Source organism: Elephas maximus, chromosome 8 (assembly GCF_024166365.1).
Source record: "Elephas maximus indicus isolate mEleMax1 chromosome 8, mEleMax1 primary haplotype, whole genome shotgun sequence".
In the NCBI taxonomy this organism is placed as follows: Eukaryota; Metazoa; Chordata; class Mammalia; order Proboscidea; family Elephantidae; genus Elephas; species Elephas maximus.
Window position 1 is genome coordinate 60,567,717 of NC_064826.1, and position 27,010 is coordinate 60,594,726.

At 41.3% G+C, this 27,010-nt stretch overlaps 1 protein-coding gene across 1 annotated transcript in view; it reads left to right on the forward strand.

Moving 5' to 3' along the window:
• Nucleotides 1-4,618: 4,618 nt before the first annotated feature.
• CDK14 (cyclin dependent kinase 14) overlaps nucleotides 4,619-27,010 on the forward strand; it is a 693,252-nt gene continuing 670,860 nt past the window's right edge. The window contains exons 1-2 of the mRNA XM_049893961.1: nucleotides 4,619-4,924; nucleotides 12,861-12,892. Coding sequence (XP_049749918.1) covers nucleotides 4,834-4,924; nucleotides 12,861-12,892 — 123 coding nt within the window. The 5' untranslated portion in view covers nucleotides 4,619-4,833. The remainder of the gene's footprint in view (nucleotides 4,925-12,860; nucleotides 12,893-27,010) is intronic.

The following is a 27,010-nucleotide window of genomic DNA, read 5'->3' on the forward strand; positions in this document are numbered from 1 at the left end:
GGTTATCTAGTTCAAGCTCCTCATTTTATAGATAAGTGGGTAAATGACTTACTTGTTCAAGGCCACACAACAGTTAGTGATAGAGCAGGGACTAGAACCCATGGGTCCTGGGTTCCCAGCCACTGTTGCTAATACTCTAGGCCTAATGCATGTACATGCTTTAACTGATGAACTTGGTTAAAGTCAACTATTCTGGGTTCAGTCCCCAGGTAAGCTTATCTGTTTGTATTCAGATGCTGCACCTTTAAGTCAGGGCAGCCAAAACTATAACCTTGTGAACCAGAAGTTCAGATGGAGAACTGGCATAGATCCATCCCCCCACTGAAAATACACATGGCACATAGATGCTGGAGAATCATCTTGTTTGAAGGGACGATACATCAATTATCAGTGGCAGCAATCCATTTTATATTCATTTGACAAGCATTTAATTTACATCCACTATGAAATATGAAATAGGTACTGTGCCTTTTCTATCTCAGGGATCCTGCTCTCAGGGAACTTACAATCTAAGATGTAGGCAAATGTGAAACAAATAACTACACAAAGAGTTGAATTTTGAAAAGTGTGTAAATATAAGCATCCAGTTGGGATTTTTTTTTTCTTTGTATCTCAGTTGCTTGCAAAATTAGCTATCTTGATATGTACACAAGAAAAAGCATATATAATGCTAAGTTGATTATTCTTAATTACTGAGATTTATTTGGTCCATGGCTAACAACTGTTTCTCCTGCCAAGTACACTGTTGTAATTGTTGTTGTTGTTGGTAGGTGCCCTCAAGTCAGTTCCAACTCACAGTGAGCCTATGTACCACAGAATGGAACACTGTCCAGTCCTGTGCCATGCTCACAATCGTTGTTATGCTTGAGCCCTTTGTTGCAGGCATTATGTTAATCCATTTCATTGAGGGTCTTCCTCTTTTCTGCTGACCCTGTACTTTACCAAGCATGATGTCCTTCTTCAAGGACTGAATCCTCCTTACAACATGTCCAAAGTATGAAAGACGCAGTTTCGCTACCCTTGCTTCTAAGGCGCATTCTGGTTGTACTTCTCCCAAGACAAATGTGTTTGTTCTTCTGGCAGTCCATGGTATATTCAATATTCTTCACCAGCACCACAACCAAAGACATCAATTCTTCTTCGGTTGGTCTTCCTTCTTCATTGTCCACCTTTCTCATGCATGCGATGCGATTGAAAACACCATGGCTTGGGTCAGGCACATGTTAGTCTTCAAGGTGATATCTTTGCTTTTCAACACTTTAAAGAGGTCCCTTTGGAGCAGATTTGCCCAGTGCAATGTGTCTTTGATATCTTGACTGCAGCTTCCATGGCTGTTGATTATGGATCCAAGTAAAATGAAATCCTTGACAACTTCAATCTTTTCTCTGTTTATCATGATGTTACTTATTGGTCCAGTTGTGAAGATTTTTGTTTTCTTTATGTGGAGTGTGTAATCTACACTGAAGGCTGTGGTCTGTGATCTTCTTCAGTTAAGTGCTTCAAGTCCTCTTCGCTTTCAGCAAGCAAGTTTGTGTCATCTGCATATCACAGGTAGTTAATGAGTCTTCCTCCAATCCTGATGCCCCGTTCTTCTGCATATAGTCCAGCTTCTCGGATTATTTGCTCAGCATACAGATTGAATAGGTATGGTGAAAGGACACAACCCTGACACACACCTTTCCTGACTTTAAACCACACAGTATCCCCTTGTTCTGTCTGAACAATTGCCTCTGGATCTATGTACAGGTTCCTCATGAGCACGATTAAGTGTTCTGAAATTCCCATTCTTCACAATGTTACCCACTGCCATGGGTGACCCTGCTGGTATCTGAACAGCGGTGGCACAGCTTCCAGCATCACAGCAACACCCAAGCCCCCACAGTACGAAAAAGAGACAGACACGTGGGGGCTGTTGTATTTAGGTGAAGATTTTTTTGGAGGTGGAGGAGCTGGAGTTTTGGAGGGGGTCAGGGAAGAAGGAAACACAAGTGTTTTGATGTCTGAATATTGTTATTATTATTATAAAGTAATATATTCTTTGGGTAAAACATTCAAACTGTACTTAAAGGTATAAAATGAAACGTTCTGTCTATTCTGGGTACCCACTTATAACAGTTTTTTTCCCCCAGAAATTTTCCATACATACAGAATCATACCTATGTGTATCTTTTTCTACAAATGGGATAATATTGACCATGTCTCTTCACTTACTATATCCTAGATATATTTATATATTAATACATATAGATTTATCTCATTTTTTAAAATAGTTGCATACTATACCTTTGTGTGCATATGCCATAATTTATTTAAACAGAAGTTACCTTTTTTTTTCTTTAAAGTCAGAAATACTGGTGAGGTAAAGCAAGGATATATTTAATAAACCTGTTGTCGATGAGTTGATTTGAATTCATTAGTGACCCTACAGGACAGAAGAGAACTGCCCCATAGAGTTTCCAAAGAGTGCCCGGTGGATCTGAACTGCCAACCTTTTGGTTAGCAGCCATAGCTCTTAACCACCACACCACCAGGATTTCCATATTTAATAAAAGCATCTTTAAAACAGTCATTGTCAGAGTGAATAACAGCATCGCCACATACATATAACAGTCAAATTTTATTAAAATGAGTATTTCTTCGCCTTTGTTGACTTGTAGAACCCATCAGTGTTTTGACTGGTTGCTTGGTGATTTCATTCACCACTGCTGATAACTTTCTCCCTAACTAACCTGAGGAAGTGGTAAAAGTCAAACTCTTTCCTGTATGAGACCACACTTGGGGCTGTCTGTAATATCCAGCCAGATATGGCCACCGGGACCAAACATCCTTGTACTTTAGTTCCGGCCCACTTTGCTGAAGAATTCCCCACCCTCCTCTGTTCCCCTCTTGGCTTAACTTCCTGTCTTTTATCAGCTACAATCCATTTAGACTCTACAATGTGCTCAGAGCAGGGTAGAACAAAAAGTGTCCTACCTCCCAATTTAAGGAATTTTTTTTTTTTTAGGGGGCTAGTTTTTTTTTTTTTTTAAGATAGAAATCTTTTAACCAAACATAAACTCCCCAAAACTTCCTTTAACCCAGACAGTATTGTCACTCTCACAAGCTCTTACTACTTACGCAGCCAGATGACTCAAGATTGCTAACATTTCTATTCATAAGAGTTTGCTGGCCCCAAACCAACACATTCTGGCCCTCCCCCATCTTCCTTCTCTCTTCCCTGGAGAGAGCGTTTGCTGCACCAAGTTTCAGTAGAATGAAGACTATGTGGGTTTGCTGCCTGAACTGTTTATCCTGGGATTTAAAAAGCCCTCACTCCTTTTTAAAGTTTTTTTTTTTTTGGAGGTGAGGGAAAAGGAAGGCAAAATCTTTTTGGCCTCTATACCCATTGCCATGGAATAGATTTCGACACAAAGCAACCGTATAGGAGAGTAGAACGGCCGCACAGGGTTTCCAAGGCTATAATTTTTAGGGACGCTGACTGCCAAAGACTGCCCTATCTTCCTCTCGCAGAGCGGCTGGTGGGTTCGAACCTCTGATTTTTCGGTTAGCAGCCAAGCGCTTGACCACTGCGTCACCAGGGCTCCTTTTGGCCTCTAAGTCTTACAATTCAGAAATATATTGTAAAAATGAGAAAGAAATAATCAAGGATTTCGGTTTGCTCTTCACTGCATAACTGGGTATTCATATCGGAAATCATTTAGATCCACCTTCCTTTCTGTCGCCCACAGCCAGAGCTAGGAATGAGGGAACCAGAGCTAGGAATGAGGGGTCCTGCCTTCCAGCGGGTTACAGCTGGAGCTTCCACTTCTGCACTCGACCCTCAAAAAAACGAGCCCACCTTTCCCTTTGAATGTTTCACTTCACAGCTTCCTCGGCAAGATTGGGGAAAAAATAAAAAAGTCACTCTCAAACCCAAGCGCGTTCCGGAGACCTTACCGCCATCCTCTCCATCCTGGGGGGCAGTGGTAGCAGCCGCCCTCCACCCAACTCGGCGCCCTTTTAGCACCCGTTCACGGCAGTGGACTCAGCCCTTTTCCCCCTTCAGTGGATCCCCCCGCCCCCAGCCCCCGAGAGGCGGCCCGCTCCCGGCCCAGCCTCTTCCCTCCGCCGGCCCGGGCCCCTGAGAGCGCGGGCGGGGCGGGGCAGGCAGGGCCGGGAGAGGAGCGAGGGTAGCCGAGAGGGGGCGCCGTCTGGGCTCGAGCCTGGCCGGGAGGGCCGCAGAGGACGCGGGCACCGCGCGGGTAGCCGAGGTCTCGCCGGGGTCCCGCGCCCCGGGCCTCCGGCAAGGAGTAGGCGGGGCGGCGGCGGGAGGGGCGCTGAGGACGGTGGGGGCGGCGATTCCGCGTTGCGGTTCTTTCTCTTAAGCGCCCGCAACTCGAGGCTGAGAACTTCTCCCCGCCCCGCTCGGCCCGAGCTCTGCGCGGTCGGCGACCCCTACTACCGCACCTTGTCCCCGTCTCGCCCCCGCCCTCGCCTCCGGCCGCGCCGCCCCCCCTGCTGGTCGCCAGCCGCCAGCCGCGCTTCTCTCAGTTACAAAGGAGGGAAAATGAGCCGGGCGGCGGCGGCGCGGCGCGGGGCCACCACGGCGGCGGCGAGCGCAGCCGCCCCCGGCACCACGTAGAACGCCCCGGCCCGCCCGCCTTGCCGGGGCCCAGGCCCGAGCGGAGCCTGCCCGCCGGCGGTTCGTCTCCGAGCCGTGCGCGTCGCCTCCCGGCCCGAGGAGGAGGTGGAGGAGGAGGAGGCGCCGCCTTCCCTGTGCCGCGCGCCCTCGCCGTTGTCTGCGCTCTACTCTGGACCAGTTTAGGGAAGTTGCCCCGGCCCCGCGTCGCCCAGATGTGCGACCTTATTGAGCCGCAGCCGGCCGAGAAGATCGGCAAGATGAAGAAGTTGCGGAGAACTTTGTCGGAGAGTTTCAGCCGCATTGGTGAGTAGCGCTCTGCCCCAGGCTCCCCCGCTCGACGCCCCCGTCGCCGGCTCCCCTCGGCCCAGAGCCCTGCCACGCTCCAGGCACTAGCAATGCAGCGGTCACCCGGAGCTGTCGTGGGGTGCGCTGTGCTGCACTGCACAGGCGGGTAGGAGGGGACAGTGCCCGGGACCTGGGGGAGGGCGGCGACGCGTTAAGGAGCGACACCTTTTTCCCTAGGACCTGGGCGTTCATTTATGGACAATTTCTAGTCTACAATTTGGGTTCCGCCTTTCAGCCCCTAGCGCTCGGACTTTCGCGCCCGCGGGGGATCAGCGAAGGGACGCCCTGGCCCCCACCGCTCCCGGGGCTGCGCCGCCTCCTGGGTCACTTGTATTTTTTACGCGCAGGGTTTGGTATAGAGTGTCAATAATTTAGCTTTGGAAATTGGTGAAACGTTGAGTTGTGCCTTGGTATTGTCTAGCACATCCAACCCAAAGGGAAGTGGGATAGATATCTTGGGACCTTTTGTTCAGTACTCTGGGTCCTAGAAAGCGAAATTGGGATGTTAGTCCTGTGGTCTTTGAATCTTCCCATTGCTCTAGAGAACGCGCTGTAGAGTTGTCTGGACATTTGGGAATAAGTCTCCCGAACTTCTTCCATTTACGAGAGCTCAGGGACAAACAAATCTGTCTTGGAAGACGTAGAGCCAGAATGCTCCTTAGAAGCGAGGGTGGCGAGACTTGCCTTAAGTACTTTGGACATGTTATGAGGAAGGACTGGTCCCTGGAGAAGGACATCGTGCTTGGTAAAGTAGAGGGTTAGTGAAAAAGAGGAAGCCCCTCAACAAGGTGGATTGACACAGTGGCTGCAACAATGGGCTCAAACATGGCAACGATTGTGGGACGGGCGTTGTTTGGTTCTGCTGTACATGGGGTCGCTATGAGTCGACCCAACTCGACTGCACCTAACAACAACGGGGGCTATTGTCTTTAAACCAACCAATCAACCAATAAAAACCGACCTAGAAATTTTAGGACATTTAAGAATAAATCCATGTCACAGGCTATAACAGGGTGACAACGGTGTCACGTGGAATGGGTTTGTTAGATTTCGAGTGTTGACCATAGAAAACCCCATTTAACAATAAGAGGTAGCGCCTTCTTTACTGTCATAACTTTTATTTACACAGGTAACTGTGCTCAGCAAGAAAATCATAGGAGCATGAAAAATAACCCCTTAGAGACTCTAAGAGCCTTCTAGCCTTTGTTTCACTTGTTTAACATGCCATCCATGTTAATGAAGGTGTTAATGGAAATTAAGTGTAAATGTGCTTAATACCTTAAAACAAAATAAAACCCTGGGCTGTTAAAAGTGCAGATGAATATTATAGTCATCCTTCCATCCATTCTTTTAAAAATCATTTTATAAGTGCACCTTAAATTATGCAAACTTTCATCAAGTGAGAAAAAGCATCAAAATTTAGGCGAGCTTTCTTTGTCTTTTAATTTAAAATTTTGTATTGGTAAACCAAATCTTTTCCAAGATACTGTAAAGTTATGGTGTGTACCCAATACTTAGTCCTGGTTTTATTTATGGCATGTGTTGGATATTTGTAGTTTCACTCTTCAGAGTCAGGAATACATGTGGGGAGTTCCTAAATTCAAATGAAGTTTGCAGCCAAGAAGTGGGAGAGAGCAAGGTGTTGAGCTGGTGTACATTATTAAGTAGGATGTTTTAGCCACCAACCCAAACCATCACATATGCAGATCCTGGAGTCCATTAGGCTCCTGTTCTAAAAGACATTAACTGTGTATTTACTAATGCTAATGACTCTGTTGGAGCCCCTCCAGTTTTGTGTTAAATAATTCATTGCAATTGAGTCTCAGTAAGAAACCAAAGACATTAATATAAAAATTCCTTATGTTTAAATAATTCCAGAGTTTTAATCAACAATCAGTAAAATTTGGATTAACTGCAGGGCTGGCAAATGGAGAATTATGGTTAATTGAATTTTCTAGCTTACTGAGATTTAGTGATGTGAAACTCCCTTTGATTCCAATGCTTGTTAAAATGTCTTCTAAGACCTCCTAGGAGATTTTCCTTCCTGTCTTTAGGAAGCGGTGTACAGTGCAGTGAACATGACTGATTATTTCTTTATTGATGGAGGGTCAGTAGGAAACTGCAGTAATGAATTGCAGAATTCAGTAACGATTCTGAGTAGCAGATATCATTGTGGAGCACTCTAAAAGAAGATACAGAAGTTCTAAGTGACTATGATTGTATACCAACTCCAGGACATTCATTACAGGAAAATAAATCTCTGTTATTTATTTATTTTATTGCTATTTCATATTTTATTTGTAAAATCAAAAGCAGTGAAATAATTCTGATTATTTCAGGATTTTTAAGGCACTGGAGGCTGTTGAATTAAGGCTTTACTATGGGATTATATAGTGCATGGATTAAGGGTGCCCGTTGTGCGTCTGGCCTGGGGGTTCTAGGTGTTGCTACTCTTAGTTGAGTGACCCTGGACAAGTCCCTCAACTGCTCTGAACTTCAGTTTTTCATGTACAACTAAGTCTTTGCACTTAGGGAAATAATACATATGATGCTCTTTGTGATATAATAAGGACTCAATAAACCTTCACAGTATATTATTGTTGTCATTATTAGGGATTACATCATACTGAGGTAGCTGATCTTACAGGTTGGAGACAAGAGTATGGCCAGCGTGGAAACAGGATGGGTTCTGGAGTTAGGCAAGTCTGGGTTTGAACCCTGTTTTCCTTGCTTGCTCTGTGCCTTGGGTAACTTGGAGAATTTCCTTAAGCCCCAGGGTCCTCATCTGTTAATATTCATAAGGTTGTTGTAAAGACTGAATCAGATACAATGCATAAACTGTCTAGTCCAGTATCTGTCACATGTTGAAGATCAGTACTGGAGCCTATTATTATTCCTTCCAATTTCTCCATTTCTCCCATATTTTCCTTTTTTCATTGGTACTTCATGGGGAGATCAAAGTGAAATGCTTTATTCCCATTGAATAATCGGACATCTCAATGTACTTGTCTTCTCTAACCAATCTAAGATGGCTATTGAAATAAACATACTGCTTTATTTTGCTTTTTGATATGTTTCAGAAGTATAGTTTGTTTCGTGATGAAATGTACAGTATCATTGTTCAGCCATTAAAAATTACTCACCTACAGAAAATGAGGACAATCTTTAAAAATATGTGGTATCCAATCAATGTTTATTAATAATAATTCTAAATAGAAGAAAGTATACATGTTAATGTTTAATTTATCCAAAAGTGAAAGATCCTGTTGATCCCCATCCCAAATACAGCTGATCTGAGATTACTACATTATAAAAGGACTAATAAAACACATTGGCTTTCAAGCCACAGCATTCTAATTTACAACATCTGCCAGGGAATGACTATAATACAACCATGGTTCTTTTATAAGACTGGTGTAATTGAATTTTAAAGTCACCCATTGATTTCAGTAGTGACTATTTATGGCTTTCTGCCAAATAGCATCAGTGTGGTCACTTATTTAGGAATTACTGGCAGTTTGGTGGTTAAGAGTTCGGCTCCCAACCAAAAAGCCAGCAGTTCGAATCCACCAGCTGCTCCTTGGAAACCCTGTGGAGCGGTTCTTCTCTCCTATAGGGTCACTTTGAGTCATAATTGACTTGATGGCAACAGGTTTTTTTTTTTTTTTTTTAAATTGTTGTCTCACACATGTTCGTTTTTTAAAATTTAGTTGAATATACAGGCAAATGGGAACTTAATTGTTAGTCATTTAAATACATTCACATCCATTTCTTCTTTTCCCTTCTTGTTTCCTTTTTATTTTTCAAAGATAGTTAGGAGGGGAAAAGCTTTCTGTAATATCCTGTGTACGATTAAGGTCAAACTGACATTTCTTCACATTCATTTGAATGCATTTTTTCACATTTATTTGATTTATTTTCTAGAGAAAGGGCATTTATACTCTGTGATACTTGAGGTGAACCCCATGCATACTATTTCTTTCAAGGACATAGTTTGTGAGAGAACTGAATAAAAGGGAGATGCTGTGGTTACACTGAATTTTTACATTTGTTCTCTTACGCTGCAAGTGTGTAATTCTAGATTCTAGTTGTCATCTGATGGATTCGTTCTGTCAGAAAAGAGTTACAGGTGGTTTAGGCACAAAGCTCAACTATTGTTTCATATCCTTTATCCAGTGCATTTCCAAAAGATTTTAGTTTGAAATGAAATTTTTATCTATGATCCATTCATAAGACAGAACAGCTATGGTTTTCATATGCCAAAATGTTAGTGTGTCTCAAAAATATAAGATACTGTTCTTTCACCAGTTAAGTAAAACTCAATAATTCAGCAAATAATTACTGAGTACTTCCTATGTGCCAGACACTGTGCTGGTACTCAGATACCATGACCAGTGAAACTAATCCTTGACCCCAAGGACTTTAGAGGAAGACAGGCAAAACAATGAGCAATGACAATACAGAGTTACAAATTCTACCACGGAGGTTAGTGCAGTTTGCTGTTGGAGAATGTAGAGCCGGCACTGCTCGCTCTCACCAGAAGACTGAATGGAATGATTATCATAAATGGTTTAATATATTACCCTTTGTTAATACAGAGTAATGTAATATGTTTGTTATTCCATGATATCATTGAAGACAACTGTGGGTTTATATTTACATGAATGATTAATGACAGGGGATGTAATCAGTAACTAGATGTTGTGTGCTTGTTTAGGTCAGGATTTATTCATCAATGATCTGATAAGTATCTGACAAAGACACCTTTAATTGGTCTTTGTTGTCACTATTAACTGCTATTCCAGGCAAGGATTCAGTGTTTAGAAGAAACTATGTAAGGTGTCAACCTGGAAATGGAGAGTTTCAGTGAAGATGGGCTTCTTGATCTTAAAACATACACTGGTATGGTATTCTGGGGCTGAGAGTAGTATGCAGGAGACTGAATCTGGCTTCCTGATCCTCACATCTTTCAAAATACACCTGTGATTTCCTCTTCTTTTTTCTCCTCCTCTTTCCACCTACAGACTCACCTCTTTATCCAGAATGTTTGAGGAATTGGCAGAATTTGGGGGCTAAAGGAGTCGCTGGGTAGTGCAAATGGTTAACATGTTTGCACTAACAGAAAGGTTGGTGGTTTGGGCCTACCCAGAGGTACCTCGGAAGAAAGCCCTGGCAGTCTGCTTCTTAAAAAATCAAACACTGAAAATCCTATGCAGCACAGTTCTACTCTGACACAAATGGGGTCACCATGACTTAGAATTGACTTGATGGCAATTGGTAGGTAGGGGCCTAGAAGGAACTAGTTCAGTCTGAGTGTTGAAGACGTTCTAGCTTTCTGCTGTCACGATCTATCAACCTGAGGGCCTGCATTCCATGTTTGCGGTTCCCTAAGAGGGAGTATCAGCTGTCACTCTTGCTGGAATATTTTATTTAAGAAAACATGACTAAATTTCTAGAACTTTTATGACATCCAGAATAAAGAAAATATATCTAAAAGTTTGTGCTACAGATGGCAAGCTTTGCATCTTACCTGGCAGTCACATAGTATGCGTTCCATTAATCTTTGTTAAATGAACCAGCTATGAGAGGCTGTACGGTAATTTGCTAATGTGTAACTTTGTATTTGAAATCAATCAGATAATCATTACTTATTAAAAAAAAGTTTTTCAGATGGAGTAACTTGTCTATATTTATGTAGATCACTAATATTTTATAACGGAGTTACTGGTTAAAAATGTTAAGTAAAGGATGTGCCTTGGGTAAGGGATTGTGGAGTATAGTTTAGTAACATTGTTGACTATTTAAAGGAAGCCTTCTAGAATAGAAACTTTAAATTCTAGTGAACATGTAGCCATGAGAAATCATCTAAAGTCTTAGAGTCTTTTTTTATCAAAATGGGTTATTTTGTATTTAATGTAAGTTATAAATAATGTAAATAAAATATGTGCAAGTAATTGAGTGTAAGATAAGCCATTTGAGTTGGGGACAAAGGACTGTCTTTTCATTTTCTGTTCAGAAGAAATTGCTTTCTGATAAAGAAGTGAAGAAATCTATCATAGATCAGTTTCTTAAGCAAAAGGGAAAGACTCTGTATTCAGTTTTCGGGAACATTTTATCTCCCTTGCCTTCCCCTCACCTCCCTTAACTCATGACCACAACCATATCCTTCTTGATTCCCTTAAAATGACAGATTTACAGTATGAAACAAAGAAAATAACCTTTTCAAGATTGCTAGACTATGTATTATAAACTTTTGTGTTACTCATCTAGTGCTGTTGTAACAGAAATACCACAAGTGGATGGCTTTAACAAAGAGAAATTTATTTTCTCACAGTCTTATAGTCTAGATGTCCAAATTCAGGGCATCAGCTCCAAGGGAAGGCTTTCTCTCTCTGTTGGCTCTGAAGAAAGGTCCTTCTTGGCAATCTTGCCCCAGACTAGGAGCTTCTCCTCGCAGGAACCCTGGGCCCAAAGGATTCACTCTGCTCCTGGGCACTGCTTTCTTGGTGGTATGAGGTCCCCCCATCTGCTCCCTTCCTTTTGCTTTTTATCTCTTTGAGAGAGAAAAGGTGGTGCAGGTTACACTCCAGGGAAACTCCCTTAGCATTGGATCAGGGATATGACCTTAGTAAGGGTGTTACAATACCGCCCTAATCTTCTTTAGCATAAAATAATGGTCACAAAATGGAGGACAACCACACAATACTGGGAATCAGCAAGTTGACACATATTTGGGGGGGACATAATTCAATCCATGACAGCTTTGATGTGATAGCTTAAGTCTAAGCACATTAGTTCTCTCAGAGCTTAATTGCCAAAATAATTTGCTTTCCACTACTTTTGTCAGATCATAGCTTTCCAAAGTAATAGCTTCCATCCAGAATAGAACTGTCCGGTATAGTCCAATATATACCTGTAAAATATAATTCTGTAAATTTGAAACATTTCTCCAACTGGTGGTTCTAGTTAAATTAGCTACTTTGTGCATTCTCCTTAATATGAACCATTTAAGCAAGTAGGATTTAAGGAACTAGATGTTTGCAGACTATACATAAATGCTTCTTTATCTTCAATAAAATTCTAGTTCTCAAGATACGCATGTTTCAAATATATTTAAAGTATTTGCTGGCTCCTACTAGATATTCTTGGAGCCCTGGTGGTGTAGTGGTTGAGCTCAACTGCTAACTAAAAGGTCAGCAGTTTGAATCCACCAGCTGCTCCTTGGAAACCCTATGGGGCAGTTCTACTCTGTCCTGTAGGTTTGCTATGAGTTGTAATTGACTGAATGGCATACTACAACCACTTCCATAACAACCACATGGTTTTCTTTGTACTATGTTCTGTTATAAAATTTATCATGTTGAGAATATTGTTTGAAGTAATGTCTTTACTCTACAATCCTTCTTTTACACACTTGGTCTTATACTGCTGTACTTCAGCTTTGCGCAGTATGAAAAAGTTGTTCAGGGCACTATGTAGAGTGGGTGTCATTCTAACAATTGGTTGGGGAGATTTATACAATACCCGTGATGATATGTGCTCAAAAACCAGGAGTTTAAGGGAAATTTCTTTCAAAAGATTGCTTTGTGATTCTGTTACACTTCATTAAAACACTTTTCTCCTGAAGAAGAGATAGGAGAAAGATGTGCGTACTTTTTCCCCATACTTGGGAGGATTGTCCCATGTACATATTTATGAAAAGTGTTTCACAAAGATGCATGCTGTGCAATTCTCTGTCTTATTTGCAGTTCTCGTATTTGTATCATAACGTTGTTATTCACGTTGGGGTACAGTTTTGCTTTCTGAAATGCAAACACCAAACTGCTTTGTTTTCTAGGATTTAGATTCTTTGAGATGTTTCGTAGTAACTTTCCTTTCCCTTTTTGTTTTGTAGCTTTGAAGAAAGAGGACACCACCTTTGATGAGGTAGGTTAAATTTCTTTATCTAATGTTAAAAAAAAAAATGTTAGAGGTGTTTAATTACTGCAGGTAAAGTCAATTGGTGCCGACTTCACACTTAGAAACAGAAGAAAAAAAGGTTTTTTTTTAGGGTTTTTTTTTTTAGTTTCACTGTATTATTTTCAAATTTTAAATAATCTTATAAATGAATTCTGATAGCAGTCAATAGAAGTATGTCTCTTTAAATTAATAAGCAAATTAAAAGACACACACGACCTTTGTGTTGTTGGTTCTTGGTGGTGTTAGTGCTGGAGAAGTCCAAGGCGATATGCGTGTGCTTTAGGCAAGCCCGGAGTTGTCAGTAAGCTGGGTATAAAGGCTTCCTTGCAGACCTCAACTGAATCAGGGTTTGAGGTGGTGTTGTGATGCGGTGTTGATGCCACACATTGTCAGTCTCCCAAAGGAGAGGCTGACTTTTCCTGTTCTAGTTTTCCTATTCTTTGTATATCAGATACGCCTTTATCTTCTTGCCACAAAGTAGCAAAGAAGCCTGCTCAGGTAAGGCAGAGGGTTTATGTGTAATGAATAGCGTCCTGAACATGATTTTTGAATTGTACCCTTTCCTGTGTTTTTTTGTAGTATAAGTGGGACTCATTAGAAAAAATATGTGTGTGTTTACAAAAGTTCTCAAGGATGCTGCAGAGTGAAGTGTTTCATTGTAACCATTCGAAGCCACAGTAATTGATCTGTTAATATGTACATGAGCCGTGTGTATGTGTGTGTGTTTGTGTGTGTGTGTAGTGGGTTTATGTTTGAACAAAAATGTGTCTACACATTGTGCTTACCCTCCAGGCTGCATAAAAGCATAGGCCAGTTTGCTTGTGGCTGTTTTATTTGTATTAACAGTTGCAGATTCTGTGACATATGCTACCTGTCCTCCCTTTGCTGTGGTGCTGCAGTGAGGGGAGGGCATTTGTGCTCATGGGAAGTCCCCTTGGCCGTGTGGCTTTCTGGCCATGGTGCGCAGCAGGGCCATTCGAGGAGAACCCGCTCCAGGCCGGGATTTCTGGATGGGCCTGCGTCGTTTGGCTTTCACAGTCTGCTGCTTCCTCTGCTGCACCTGTTCTTTTTTCCCGGGCTGAGCTCTACAAAGCTGCTTGTCCCTGGCCTCCAAAACAAGCTCTCCTGCCAGCATTCCTGTAACAACCTCTAAAACTTAGTTATTTTAGACCTGAAACAATAGAGGAATCTTTTCTTCCCCATCTGTACTAAAAAAAAAAAACCCCTTGCCGTTGAGTCGATTTCGACTCAGCGACCCTATATGATGGTGTAGAACTGCCCGTAGTGTTTCCAAGGAGTGCATAGTGGATTCAAACTGCCAACCTTTTGGTTAGCAGCTGGACTCTTAACTACTATACTACCAGGATTTCCCTTCCCATCTATAGTAGGTAATAATGGTGATTTTCTTCAAACCTGTATTTCTGGAATTTCCGCCGTACTGTTACTGAGATGTTTCCAGGAGAGTATTTTCTTCTCGGGGAATCAGTCTGAGGACATTGGGCACCTTTTCTCTCTTTGTAAAGAAAGGTCTCCTCTCTAATTATCCTGGTAACTTAAGCTTACAACCAAAAAAAATAAGGAAAAAGAGAAAGAAAAGCCTCCGCAATTCTGTTATCCAGATACAACCACTGTTGAATGTTCCTGTTTCTTTCCGCATGTTTTGAATAACGTGGTTCACATACTGCTTCCTGCTTTTTTTTTTAAACCCGTAACGTGATATTTCCCCGTGTTAGTGCAAGCTCCTCTGAAGCATCACTAAAAATTTTAAAACTTCTTTTTTTGTTTAAACGCCATTATTAATGATTGTATGTTGTTCTGTTATGTGGCTCTGCCATTAGTTTTAAATATTTCTGAGCCTGGAACCTAGGTAAAGGTTAAGGGCGTATATATAAAATCTTCAACTCACTCCCCTGAAACCTCTGCATAGTCATAGGCCATCCTGAGCTTCTACTAAGTGTTTTCCTTACTCTGCATCACAAGAGATTGGTTAAATACAGGTGGTCTCCAACATACAATGTATCTGAATTATAAGGAGGCATGCTTACAACTGTCTAGTTTTTTTTTTTTTTGTACATCTTATCATTAGTAATAAACCAAAAAAACCAAACCATTACCACTGAGTTAATTCTGACTCTTATCGACCTGATAGGACACAGTAGAACTGCCCCATAAGGTTTCCAAGGAGTGGCTGGTGGATTTGAATAGCCAGCCTTTTGGTTAGGAGCCGAGCTCTTAACCACTGCACCACCAGAACGTCAATCGTCAGTAATATGTACTGCATACAGTGTTGCAGTGCATAATTTGCTAATGTTATCATTCTCAGATAGTCACTCCAGCTGTTCAGTGTTATGATTTACTGTCAAAACACGGCTGTGTAACAGGCTATGGCAATAATAATGGAAAAAAAAAAAATGAGGCATTTGACTTATGTCAGAACCGACTTATGATGGAGTCGTCGGAACGGAACCCTGTCATTAAGTGGGGGACTACTTATACCTCAAATTAGTGAATCACAGAGTGCTAGAACTGGAAGATGCTGTCGACATGATATAGCTCATCCCGTCATTTCACAGATGAAGAAATCGAAGTCCAGAGGAGCCAGGTAATGAATGTCCAACTAATCTGGGGCCAACTTCAGGGCCAGAAGCCTGGGAAATAGTGATAGAGAAGTCATGCCTGGGTATAAACCCTAACTTGACCACCCACTAGCTGGGCAATTGACTTACTGTTTCTCTGCCTTTTGTAAAATAGAAATTATAATAGCCTCTCTCTCTTAAGGTAGTTGAGAGGATTAAACAACCTAATATATGTAAAAGTTCCACAAGTGTGACTGGCATGCGGTCAGTGTCTTGTCATTGGTAGTATCATTGTCATCATCATCGATGCTCTCACCATGACACCCTCCTTCTGTAGTGGATGGGCTATAAGGAAGGTGGAAGAATTCAGTTTAGAATGAAGAATTGGTGCCATAAGGAGAGATAGTTTCAGATATTTCTCTAAAATTTCATGTAAGTCTTTGTGTAACGATTTGTGTAATGAAACTGTGAAAATATTGTCTAAAACCCAGCAGTTTTTAGATTCTTTGAGGGGATGACTGCATTCATCTTTGTGTAATCCTTGGGGTGTCTTGTACATGGTTAACAGTCAATAAATAATCTGTTGATGAGCAAATATCTGTCCCAGACGAGTAGAGAAAGCAGTGAATGAAGTGTTAGCAATGAAGAGTCTCATTTGCTACTTCCTAGGTATTTGGGCAAGTCATTTAAATTACCAAGTCATCAATTTTTTTATTTGTAAAATAAATCAGTTGTATTATGATATTCAAGTTGCTTTCTAGCTCTGCATGCAGCATTCTGACCAACATAACAACCAGCATAAAATTACAATTGCACCAAGACTGGAAAAGGGCATCAGATTAGTGGTTACGTAGACAGGAAGCAACTGAGTTCTCCTGTGATCATCTTCAGATTATAGTGGTAGAAGGCTTCTTGAACTCTTGGTCTTCCATTTTTCCTCTTCAGGAGTTGGAGTCTCCAGTCCTTTGGAATTCAATTCAGGTTTGAGTTTTGAAACTTGGGGGCTGGGTCAGCTTCTTAGATCTGCAGTAAGATATGGCAACTCTCCCCTTATTTATGAACTGGAGGGCTCCTTGTCTCAAGGAGTGGCCTCCTACAGAGGGTGCCTGAAGCTGGAGTTTAGTTGCTACTCCCTGATTTGTGCACATGTTTCCTCTAGGGTGTGGTGTTTGACCTTGAACAGAGGGAAAAAAAAAAAAAAATAGAGGCCTCTTTGATAGATACATTTACTTACTTGTTCTTAAATAGACTGAAATACCATGACTTTTACTTTTCAAACCAGCCTGAAAGTATATTCAGGAACTGTGGGCTAATGCTTGTTATAGAAGGAGAATGAGGCAGTTTAGAATTTAACTGCTGAGGGCCAAACCCGTTACTGTTAAGTCAGTTCTGACTCAGGGTGACCCTGTGTGGTAGGGTAGAACTGCCCCACAGCGTTTCCAAGGCTGTAAATCTTTATGGAAGCAGACTGCCACTTCTTTCTCCTGTGGAGCAGCTGGTGGGTTTGAACTGCTGCTGATCTTTTGGTTAGCAGCTGAGTGCTTAACCACTGCACCACCAGCGATAGGCAGACTGTATGGAATTTTGTTGAAGCCCATCGTCTCTGGAGAGGAGACTGTGAACGATCATTTTGCCCTTCATTTGTAGTGTATCGGGGTTCTAATTCAGGTATCAGTCATTTTATGTGCTGTGGTTTCAGGATGGACTCGTTATTTGTAAGGGTATCCCAAGTAAAATCTTACTGGTTTTAGTTTTTTTCCACACAACTTCTTGATCTTTGAATCTCAGGGTTTGGTACAGAGTTGAGGTGCTGAAATGAGGCGCTAAATACATAATGGTTGGATTAATAGTTGATTAAGGTGGAATGAAAGGTGAAAGAAGATTGTTATTTTATGTCATAGTTTTTAATGGACACGGTGGTTTTGGTGACATTGTGATGACAGTCTCTAGTAAGCGTGAACTTCATATCTGCGATGCTATTGCAGAACTTTCCAAGTGTCTTTCTAGTCTATTGTCCCCAGTAAATGCCCACACCATGTCCCTTGAGTGGTCTCTTTCTTCCTGGGATAGTGATTTTGTGAGCAGTAGCTACGCTTAAGGCTTCAGTTGAATTTTTGAATTCTATTTTTTAAAAAATTACAATGGTGCCTAAAATATACAAGTTAGAAAATAGTTTCCACCAATGTAAAATTACCATAACTAAAAAATTTTGAACTTTGGAAGCAGAAGGCTCCAATCAAGTGTAAATATGTGTGTATAGAAGTAGTAGGAAATGGCTAAAACCACAGCAACTCGTAAATTGTCCTCCTGCATAAATTAGAAGTTTAAATTGTAGTTTTAGTTCTGCTTCATGCCTCTATTATTTAGCTCAGATGAGTGGCCGGAACGAAATGTTGACTATACTTGGCTCTTTGATGAGAACCGTAAAAATTTTAGGGATTGGGATAAATCTTTGAAATGCAGAGAGTTTCATTTGTACGTGGTATGTAATCCAGACACTTAAGCACGTTATTTGGGGGGGAAAAATGGGTGATTGTTCATGAGTTTCCCGCTCGTTCTGTGCTCTGGTCAATTATTTCATGTTTGAACCAGCATTTACTTTGGCATTTTCCAGCATTACTTTTTGATCCTAGGAAAATTGTGTAAGAGCACATAAATTTTTTACATCTGATCAGTAAGTGCTCCAAATACATTCTAACAGGTTAACCTGCTTACTGTGTACTTATTAATTCTGTGAGATGGGTGAGGACAGTGTACATGAATCTCATCTTCTAGTCCCTGTCCCTCTTTGTTATTTTATTTATTTATTTTTTATTAACTTTTATTGAGCTTCAAGTGAACGTTTACAAATCAAGTCAAACTGTCGCATATAAGTTTATATACACCTTACTCCATACTCCCACTTGCTCTCCCCCTAATGAGTCAGCCCTTCCAGTCTCTCCTTTCGTGACAATTTTGCCAGCTTCCAACTCTCTCTATCCTTCCATCCCCCCTCCAGACAGGAGATGCCAACACAGTCTCAAGTGTCCACCTGATACAAATAGCTCACTCTTCATCAGCATCTCTCTCTTACCCACTGTCCAATCCCTTTCATGTCTGATGAGTTGTCTTCGGGAATGGTTCCTGTCCTGGGCCAACAGAAGGTTTGGGGACGATGACCGCCAGGATTCCTCTAGTCTCAGTCAGACCATTAAGTATGGTCTTTTTGTGAGAATTTGGGGTCTGCATCCCACTGATCTCCTGCTCCCTCAGGGGTTCTCTGTTGTACTCCCTGTCAGGGCAGTCATCGGTTGTGGCCGGGCACCAACTAGTTCTTCTGGTCTCAGGATGATGTAGTTCTCTGGTTCATGTGGCCCTTTCTGTCTCTTGGGCTCTTAGTTATCGTGTGTCCTTGGTGTTCTTCATTCTCCTTTGATCCAGGTGGGTTGAGACCAATTGATGCATCTCAGATGGCCGCTTGTTAGCATTTAAGACCCCAGACGCCACACTTTAAAGTGGGATGCAGAATGTTTTCATAATAGAGTTTATTATGCCAATTGACTTAGAAGTCCCCTTAAACCATGGTCCCCAAACCCCCGCCCTTGCTCCGTTGACCTTTGAAGCATTCAGTTTATCCTGGAAACTTCTTTGCTTTTGGTCCCCTCTTTGTTATTTTATATAGAGATATTCCCATAATACCCGAAATGATAAATACAGCAGAGATTTTTATGAGAACGAAAGTCTAGGGGTTAGGTACAGATGTAATTTGGGGACATTCCTGGTCATTCTGTCCTATTCATTGAGGCTGGTAGACGTGTGGAAGCAGATTGTCTTTTCTCCATCATCATGGGCAGCCTCAGTATACATTGTACACAGTAAGGTAGAATCAGAGTTCCTTGACTTTCTTATCTCCTAGTGGCTTCACCCAGTGGCACCACTAGGGATGGCGTCACCCCTCCCCGCCATGGACCTCCTCCTGTACCAGACCATATCGAAACACCAGCAGCAACAAAAACAACATCGCGTGCTTGTAGTGCGTGCAGACAAAACCACATGATTCCAAGCCTCATTGTAATTGGGTAATAATGACAGCTCTGACCAGAGTGCATTAGAAGGTTCAAAAGTAAATTAGCATAGAGTTTTAGCCTTGTAGGTATATTGATACATGCAAGCTGGACTTAGGAAAAAAATTTTTTTTGTTATACCTAACTACAGGGACATTTTTATAAAAAAATAATAACTTTCTGCTGAAACACTACACAGAAATTTTATAGGCAGTCATTTTGGTGTCACCCCTTCTGGCAGTGTCACCCAGTGTGGTCTGTAGTCCCTGTACCCCCCTAGTGATGCCACTGGCTTCACACATATTCATTTTCTGTAGGAATTGGATCATTTCACTGAGATGGTCCCAAATCTAAAATACTAAATCCCAGTAACAGTCTTTCCTTTTTTGCTCTCTCTTTTCTTCTTTACTTCCTGTATCTCTTCTTTGCTGGCTTCCAGTTTCTAGACCCTTCCTCTGCCTGCTCCATTCCATTCTCCCAGCCACGGTCCATCCTCCCTTCTTTGTCCCTTCTCTGTTCACTCGTGATACATCACTCTCTTGCTGGTATCCTCAGTGGGGCTACCCTTTGTACTTCTCTTGTAATCTACTCTGCCAGCCCTCGATTTTGACCTGGCATCGTCTCCTCTCTTACGCAGCAGCTGCCAAGAGCTGCTTGAGAAAATCACTCTGTAAATAAATTTATCATCTCCGGCTTTAGCTGGACCTCAGGGCAACTGCACAATCCTTCATGATGTCGCTGGTCTATTTCCTGCTGAAACCTTTCCCATCCCCCTCAAACCTTCTAACTAGCCGAATCCACCTGTCCCTCCTTTCACAGATGGCTTTCCCTCCAACTTCTTGGATGCTTAGTACTACAGTATTAGTTAGACATCAACTCCTTGTCAACACCCTGACCTCACACTATCTTCATTTTCTCCAGCTTTACTCCCTTCTTTCCAGTCTCTGAGGAAGATGTGTCCCTCTCAGTTCCTTCTTCTCATTTCTACTCTAGAAGCTTGTGTAACTGATTTCTTTTCTTTCTATATTTTCTATCTTTTCCTTTTTTGGGTTTTTTTTTTTTTTTTTTTTTTTTTGCCACGGGATTTAAACATGCTCACATCTCCCCCATCATAACTGAAGCCCTCTGTCTTTTGTGATCATTTTTTTCTGTCTCTCATCCTTTCCTTGAGAAGTTCGTTTACCTCTTGCTTTTGGCTACTATCTTATTATACTCACATCAGTGTGGCTGACTCAGTTTTCTTTTCTGAACTCCATACCCAGATAGCCAGCTGCCTAATAGACATTGCTGCCTGCAAGTCTCACATCACCTCAATCTCAGTACACACAAAATATTATTAATTCCTTTTCCTCAAACCTAGTCCCTATTCCTTTCTTCTCTATCTAAGCAATTGGTTCCACCAACTGTATGATTTAAAAAAATTTTTTAGTAGTATTTTATTGTGTTTTTAGGTGAAAGTTTACACACCAAATTAGGTTCTCATTGACCAGTTTTTATACAGATTGTTTCGTGACGTTGGTTACAGTTTTCATAACATGTCAGCATTCTCATCATTTCCATCCTGTTTGTTCTTTTATCCATTGCTCTAGCTTCCCTTCCACTCCTTGCCTTCTCATGTTTCCTATTGGGTAAATATTCATCATTTGGCCTCATATAGTTGATTTTTTAAGGAAATACGTTACTCGTGGTTGATATTGTTTATTTTATAAGCTGATCTATTATTTGGCTGAAAGATGACCACCAGAAATAGCTTCAGTTCCAAGTTTGAAGGGTATCTTAGGACAGTAGTCTCAGGGTTTCCTCCAGTCTCTATCTGTCCAGTAGGTCTGGCCTTTTTTTAGAAATTTGAATTCTGTTCTACATTTTTCTCCCATTCTATCTGGGACCCTCTGTTGTGTCCCTGGTCAGAATGTTAGTGGTAGCTGGGCACCATCTAGTTAGAAGAGGCTGTGGTTCTTGAGGGCTATCAGTTGTGTGGACTAGTTTCTTCTTTGAGTCTTTGATTTCCTTCATTCTCTTTTGCACCATACTAGTGGAGATCAATAGTTGTATCTTAGATGGCCACTCCCCAGAGACTACTCACTAAACTAGGATGTAGAAGGTTATCTTTATAAATGATGGTATGTCAGTTGGCTAAGTTGTCTCCCGATGATTCTGAGCCTTCTAACCCAGTAAACCAATCCCACGAGTTGCTTGGATACATCTAGGAAGGCTCTGTAACTGTGCCTTCTATGTGCTTTGTTATATATGGATATGCATGAAGCACACATAAACATTGTATATACATGTGCCTATACATGCGTGTGAAATTTACTTACATATACCTTCCTGTACATCTGTATGCATACATATTTACCTACATATCCGTACACGTATTTTTTGGTTGTTGAAACTGCTGTTGCAAAATTGTGTATGTTATAGCATTTTCCAAAATTGTCCCTTGTTCTTGTGTGCTTCTTAGTGTCTTAATTTATCTTGGTCAGGTTGTGCTGACTTCATCCATACTTGGTATTGCCTTTCCCATCACCAAAAATAACATGTGTCTACTATCTAGAAAGTGTTTCCTCCTACCTCTCCTTCCCATCCCCGGTAACCATCAAAGAACATTGCTTTTTGAGTGTACATAGTAGTGGGATCGTACAGTATTTGTCCTTTTGTGATTGACTTATTTCATTCAGCATAATGTCCTGCAGATTCATCCATGTTATAAGATGTTTTGAGGAATCATCATTGTTCTTTATAGTTGTGTAATATTCCATTGTATGTATGTACCACAGTTTGTTTATCCATTCATCTGTTGGTGGGCAGTTAGGTTGCTTCCATCTTTTTGCCGTTGAGAATAATGCTGCAATGAACACAGGTGTGCATATGTCTGTTTGGGTCACTGCTTTTATATCTCTTGGCTGTATACCTAGCAGTGGGATTGCTGGATCATATGGTAATTGTTTCTATCTTGTCAAGGAAGTGCCATAGTGTTTTCCCTACTGGTTGTACCATTTTATAATCCCACCAGCAATGTAAAAGTTTCAGTCTGCCTACAACCTGGCCAGCATTTGTTGCTTTCGGTTTTTTTGATCATTGCCATTTTTACGGGGGTAAGATGGTGTCTCATTGTAGTTTTAATTTGCATCTCTCTAACCAAAAGGTTGGCAGTTCAAATCCACCAGGCGCTCCTTGGAAACTCTATGGGGCAGTTCTACTCTGTCCTATAGGGTTGCTATGAGTAGGAATCGACTTGACAGCAGTGAGTTTTTAATGATTAATGATCACAAGCATTTTTCATGTATTTGTTGGCTGCCTGAATGTCCTCTTTGGTGAAGTGTCTGTTCATGTCCTTTGCCCATTTTTTTGATTGGATTGTTTGTCTTTTTGTTGTTGAAGGTTTCTATATGTTTCAGAGATCAGACCCCTATCAGATGTCATTGCCAAGATTTTTTTCCCAGTCTGTAGGTTCTCTTTTTGCTCTCTTGTTAAAGTATTTTAATGAGCATAAGTATTTAATTTTTAGGAGGTTCCAGTTATCTAATTTATCTTTTGTCATTTGTGTGTTTTTAGTTGTGTTTGATAACCTATTTATGCTGAAAATTAGCTCCTCTAGCTTTGTCCCTATGTTATCTTCCAGGAACTTTATAATTTTAGCTTGAACATTTAGGTCTTTGATCCATTTTGAGTTAGTTTTGTGCATGGTGTGGCTTCTGTTTATTTTTCTGCAAATCACTATCGAGTTTTGCCAGCATCATTTATTAAAGATACTATTTCTTCTCCATTGAATGGACTTTGACCCTTTGTTGAAGACCAGATATCCACAGATGGATGAATTTATTTCTGGGTTCTCAGTCTAGTTCCCCCATGTGTCTGTCACTTTGTTGTACTGTGGGGACTTGGTGTTTCTGTGATGCTGGAAGCTATGCCACCAATATTCAGATGCCAGCAGGGTCACCCATGGAGAACAGGTTTCAGCTGAGCTTCCAGACTAAGACTGACTAGGAAGAAGGACCCAGCAGTCTATTTCTGAAAAGAATTAGCCAGTGAAAACCTTATGAATAGCAGCGGAACACTGTCTGATATAGTGCCGGAAGATGAACCCCCCAGGTTGGAAGGCACTCAAAAGATGACTGAGGAAGAGCTGCCTCCTCAAAGCGGAGTCGACCTTAAGGATGTGGATGGAGTCAAGCTTTTGGGACCTTCATTTGCTCATGTGGCATGACTCAAAATGAGAAGAAAGAGCTGCAACCATCCATTAATAATCAGAATGTTGAATGTACCCAATATAAATCAAGGAAAATTGGAAGTTGTCAAAAATGAAATGGATTGCTTGAAGATTGGTATCTTAGGCATTAGTGAACTGAAATGGACTGGTACTGGCCATTTTGAATCTGACGATCATACAGTCTACTGTTCTGGGAATGACAGACTTGAAGAGGAATGGTGTTGCATTCACTGCCAAAAAGAACATTTTGAGATCTACCCTGAACTACAGCGCTGTCAGTGATAGGATAATATATATGTGCCTGCAAGGAAGACCAGTTAATACTACTATTATTCAAATTTATGCACCAACCACTAAGGCCAAAAATGAAGAAATTGAAGATTTTTATCAGCTTCTGCATTCTGAAATTGATAGAACATGCAGTCAGAATGCATTGATAATTACTGGTGATTGGAATGTGAAAGTTAGAAACGAAGAAGGATCGGTAGTTGGAAAATACGGCCTTGGTGATAGAAATGATGCTGGAGATTGAACGATAGAATTTTGCAAGACCAACGACTTCTTCATTGCAGATACCTTTTTTTGATCAGCATAAATGGTGACTGTACACATGGACCAGACGGAACACACAGGGATCAAATTGACTACATCTGTGGAAAGAGACAATGGAAAAGCTCAGTATCATCAGTCAGAACAAGGCCAGGGGCCGACTGTGGAACAGACCTTCAGTTGCGTATATGCAAGTTCAAGTTGAAACTGAAGAAAATCAGAGCAGGTCCACAAGAGCCAAAATATGACCTTGAGTATATCCCACCTGAATTTAGAGATCATCTTAAGAAAAGATTTGATGCATTGAACACTAATGACTGAAGACCAGACGAGTTGTGTAATGACATCAAGGACAGCATACATAAAGAGAGCAAGAGGTCATTGAAAAGACAGGAAAGAAAGAAGAGACCAAGATGGAAGTCAAAAGAGACTCTGAAACTTGCTTTCGAACGTCAAGCAGCTAAAGCAAAAGCAAAAGGAAGAAATAATGAAGTAAAAGAACTGAACAGAAGATTTCAAAAGGCGGCTCAAGAAGACAAAGTATTTTAATGGCATGTGCAAAGAGCTGGAGATAGAAAACCAAAAAGGAAGAACATGCTTGGCGTTTCTCAAGCTGAAAGAACTGAAGAAAAGGTTCAAGCCTTGAGTTGCAACAGTGAAGGATTCTATGGGGAAAATACTAAACGATGAAGAAAGCATCAAAAGAAGACGGAAGGAATACACAGAGTCATTATACTAAAAAGATTTGTTGATGTTCAGCCGTTTCAAGAGGTAGCATATGATCAGGAGCTGACCATACTGAAGGAAGAAGTCCAAGCTGTACTGAAGGCATTGGCAAAAAACAAGGCTCCAGGAATTGATGGAATATCAATTGAGATGTTTCAACAAATGGATGCAGCGCTGGAAGTGCTCACTCATCTACGCCAAGAAATATGGAAGACAACCTCCTGGCCAACCAAGTGGAAGAGATCAGTATTTATGCCTATTCCTAAGAAAGGTGATCCAGTGGAATGTGGAAATTATGAAACAATATCATTAATATCACATGCAAGCAAAATTTTGCTGAAGATCATTCAAAAGCGGCTGCAGTGGTATATTGACAGGGAACTGTCAGAAATTCAGGCTGGATTCAGAAGAGGATGTGGAACTAGGGATATCATTGCTGATGTGAGGTGGATCCTGGCTGGAAGTAGAGTGTACCAGCAGGATGTTTACCTGTGTTTTATTGATTATGCAAAGGCATTTGACTGTGTGGATCATAACAAACTATGGATAACACTGCGAAGAATGGGAATTCCAGAACACTTAATCATGCTAACGAGGAACCTTTACATAGATCAAGAGGCAGTTGTTCGGACAGAGCAAGGGGATACTGATTGATTTAAAGTCAGGAAAGGTGTGCGTCAGGGTTGTATTCTTTCACCATACCTTTTCAGTCTGTATGCTGAGCAACTAATCCAAGAAGCTGGACTATATGAAGAAGAACGGGGCATCAGGATTGAAGGAAGACTCATTAACAACCTGCATTACACAGATGACACAGCCTTGCTTGCTGAAAGTGAAGAGGACTTGAAGCACTTACTGATGAAGATCAAAGATCACAGCCTTCAGTATGGATTACACCTCAACATAAAGACAACAAAAATCCTCACAACTGGACCAGTAAGCACCATCAGGATAAATGGAGAAAAGATTGAAGTTGTGAACGATTTCATTTTACTTGGATCCACAATCAGCACCCACGGAAGCAGCAGTCAAGAAATCAAACGACTCATTGCATTGGGCAAATCTTTTGCAAAGGACCTATTTAAAGTGTTGAAGAGCAAAGATGTCACCTTGAAGACTAAGGTGCGCCTGACTCAAGCCATGGTATTTTCAATTGCATCATATGCATGTGAAAGCCGGACAACAAATAAAGAAGACTGAAGAAGAATCGACGCCTTTGAATTGTGGTGTTGGTGAAGAATATTGAATATACCATCCACTGCCAAAAGAACGAACAAGTATGTCTTGGAAGAAGTACAACCAGAATGCTCCTTGGAAGCAAGAATGGTGAGACTGCATCTTACATACTTTGGTCATGTTGTCAGGAGGAATCAGTCCCTGGAGAAGGACGTAATGCTGGGTAAGGTACAGGGTCAGCGGAAAAGAGGAAGATCCTCAACCAGGTAGACTGACACAAGGGCTGCAACAATGGCCTCAAGCATAATGATTGTAAGAATGGAGCAGGACGAGCAGTGTTTTGTTCTGTTGTGCATAGGGTCGCTGTGAGTCCGAACTGACTCGATGGGACCTACCAATAGCAACAACAACAATAATTCTAGTCCATTGGTTTGTGTGTCTGTCATTGAACCAGTACCAGGTTGTTTTGGTTACCGAGGCCATATGGTAAGTTTTGAGATCGGAAGTGTGAGGCCTTCTACTTTTTTCTTCTTCAGTAATGCTTTAGCTATTTGGGACCTCTTTCGTTTCCATATAAAGTGAGAGATTAGTTTTTTCCATTTCATTAATAAATGTTGTTAGGATATGGATTGGGATTACATTATACCCATAGATCAATTTGGGTAGTATTGACATTTTCACAATGTTAAGTCTTCCAATCCAGGAACATAGGATATTTTTCCGTTTATGTAGATCTCTTTTAGTTTCTTACAGTAGTGATTTATAGTTTTCATTGTGTAAGTCTTCTACATCCCGGGTAAGGTTT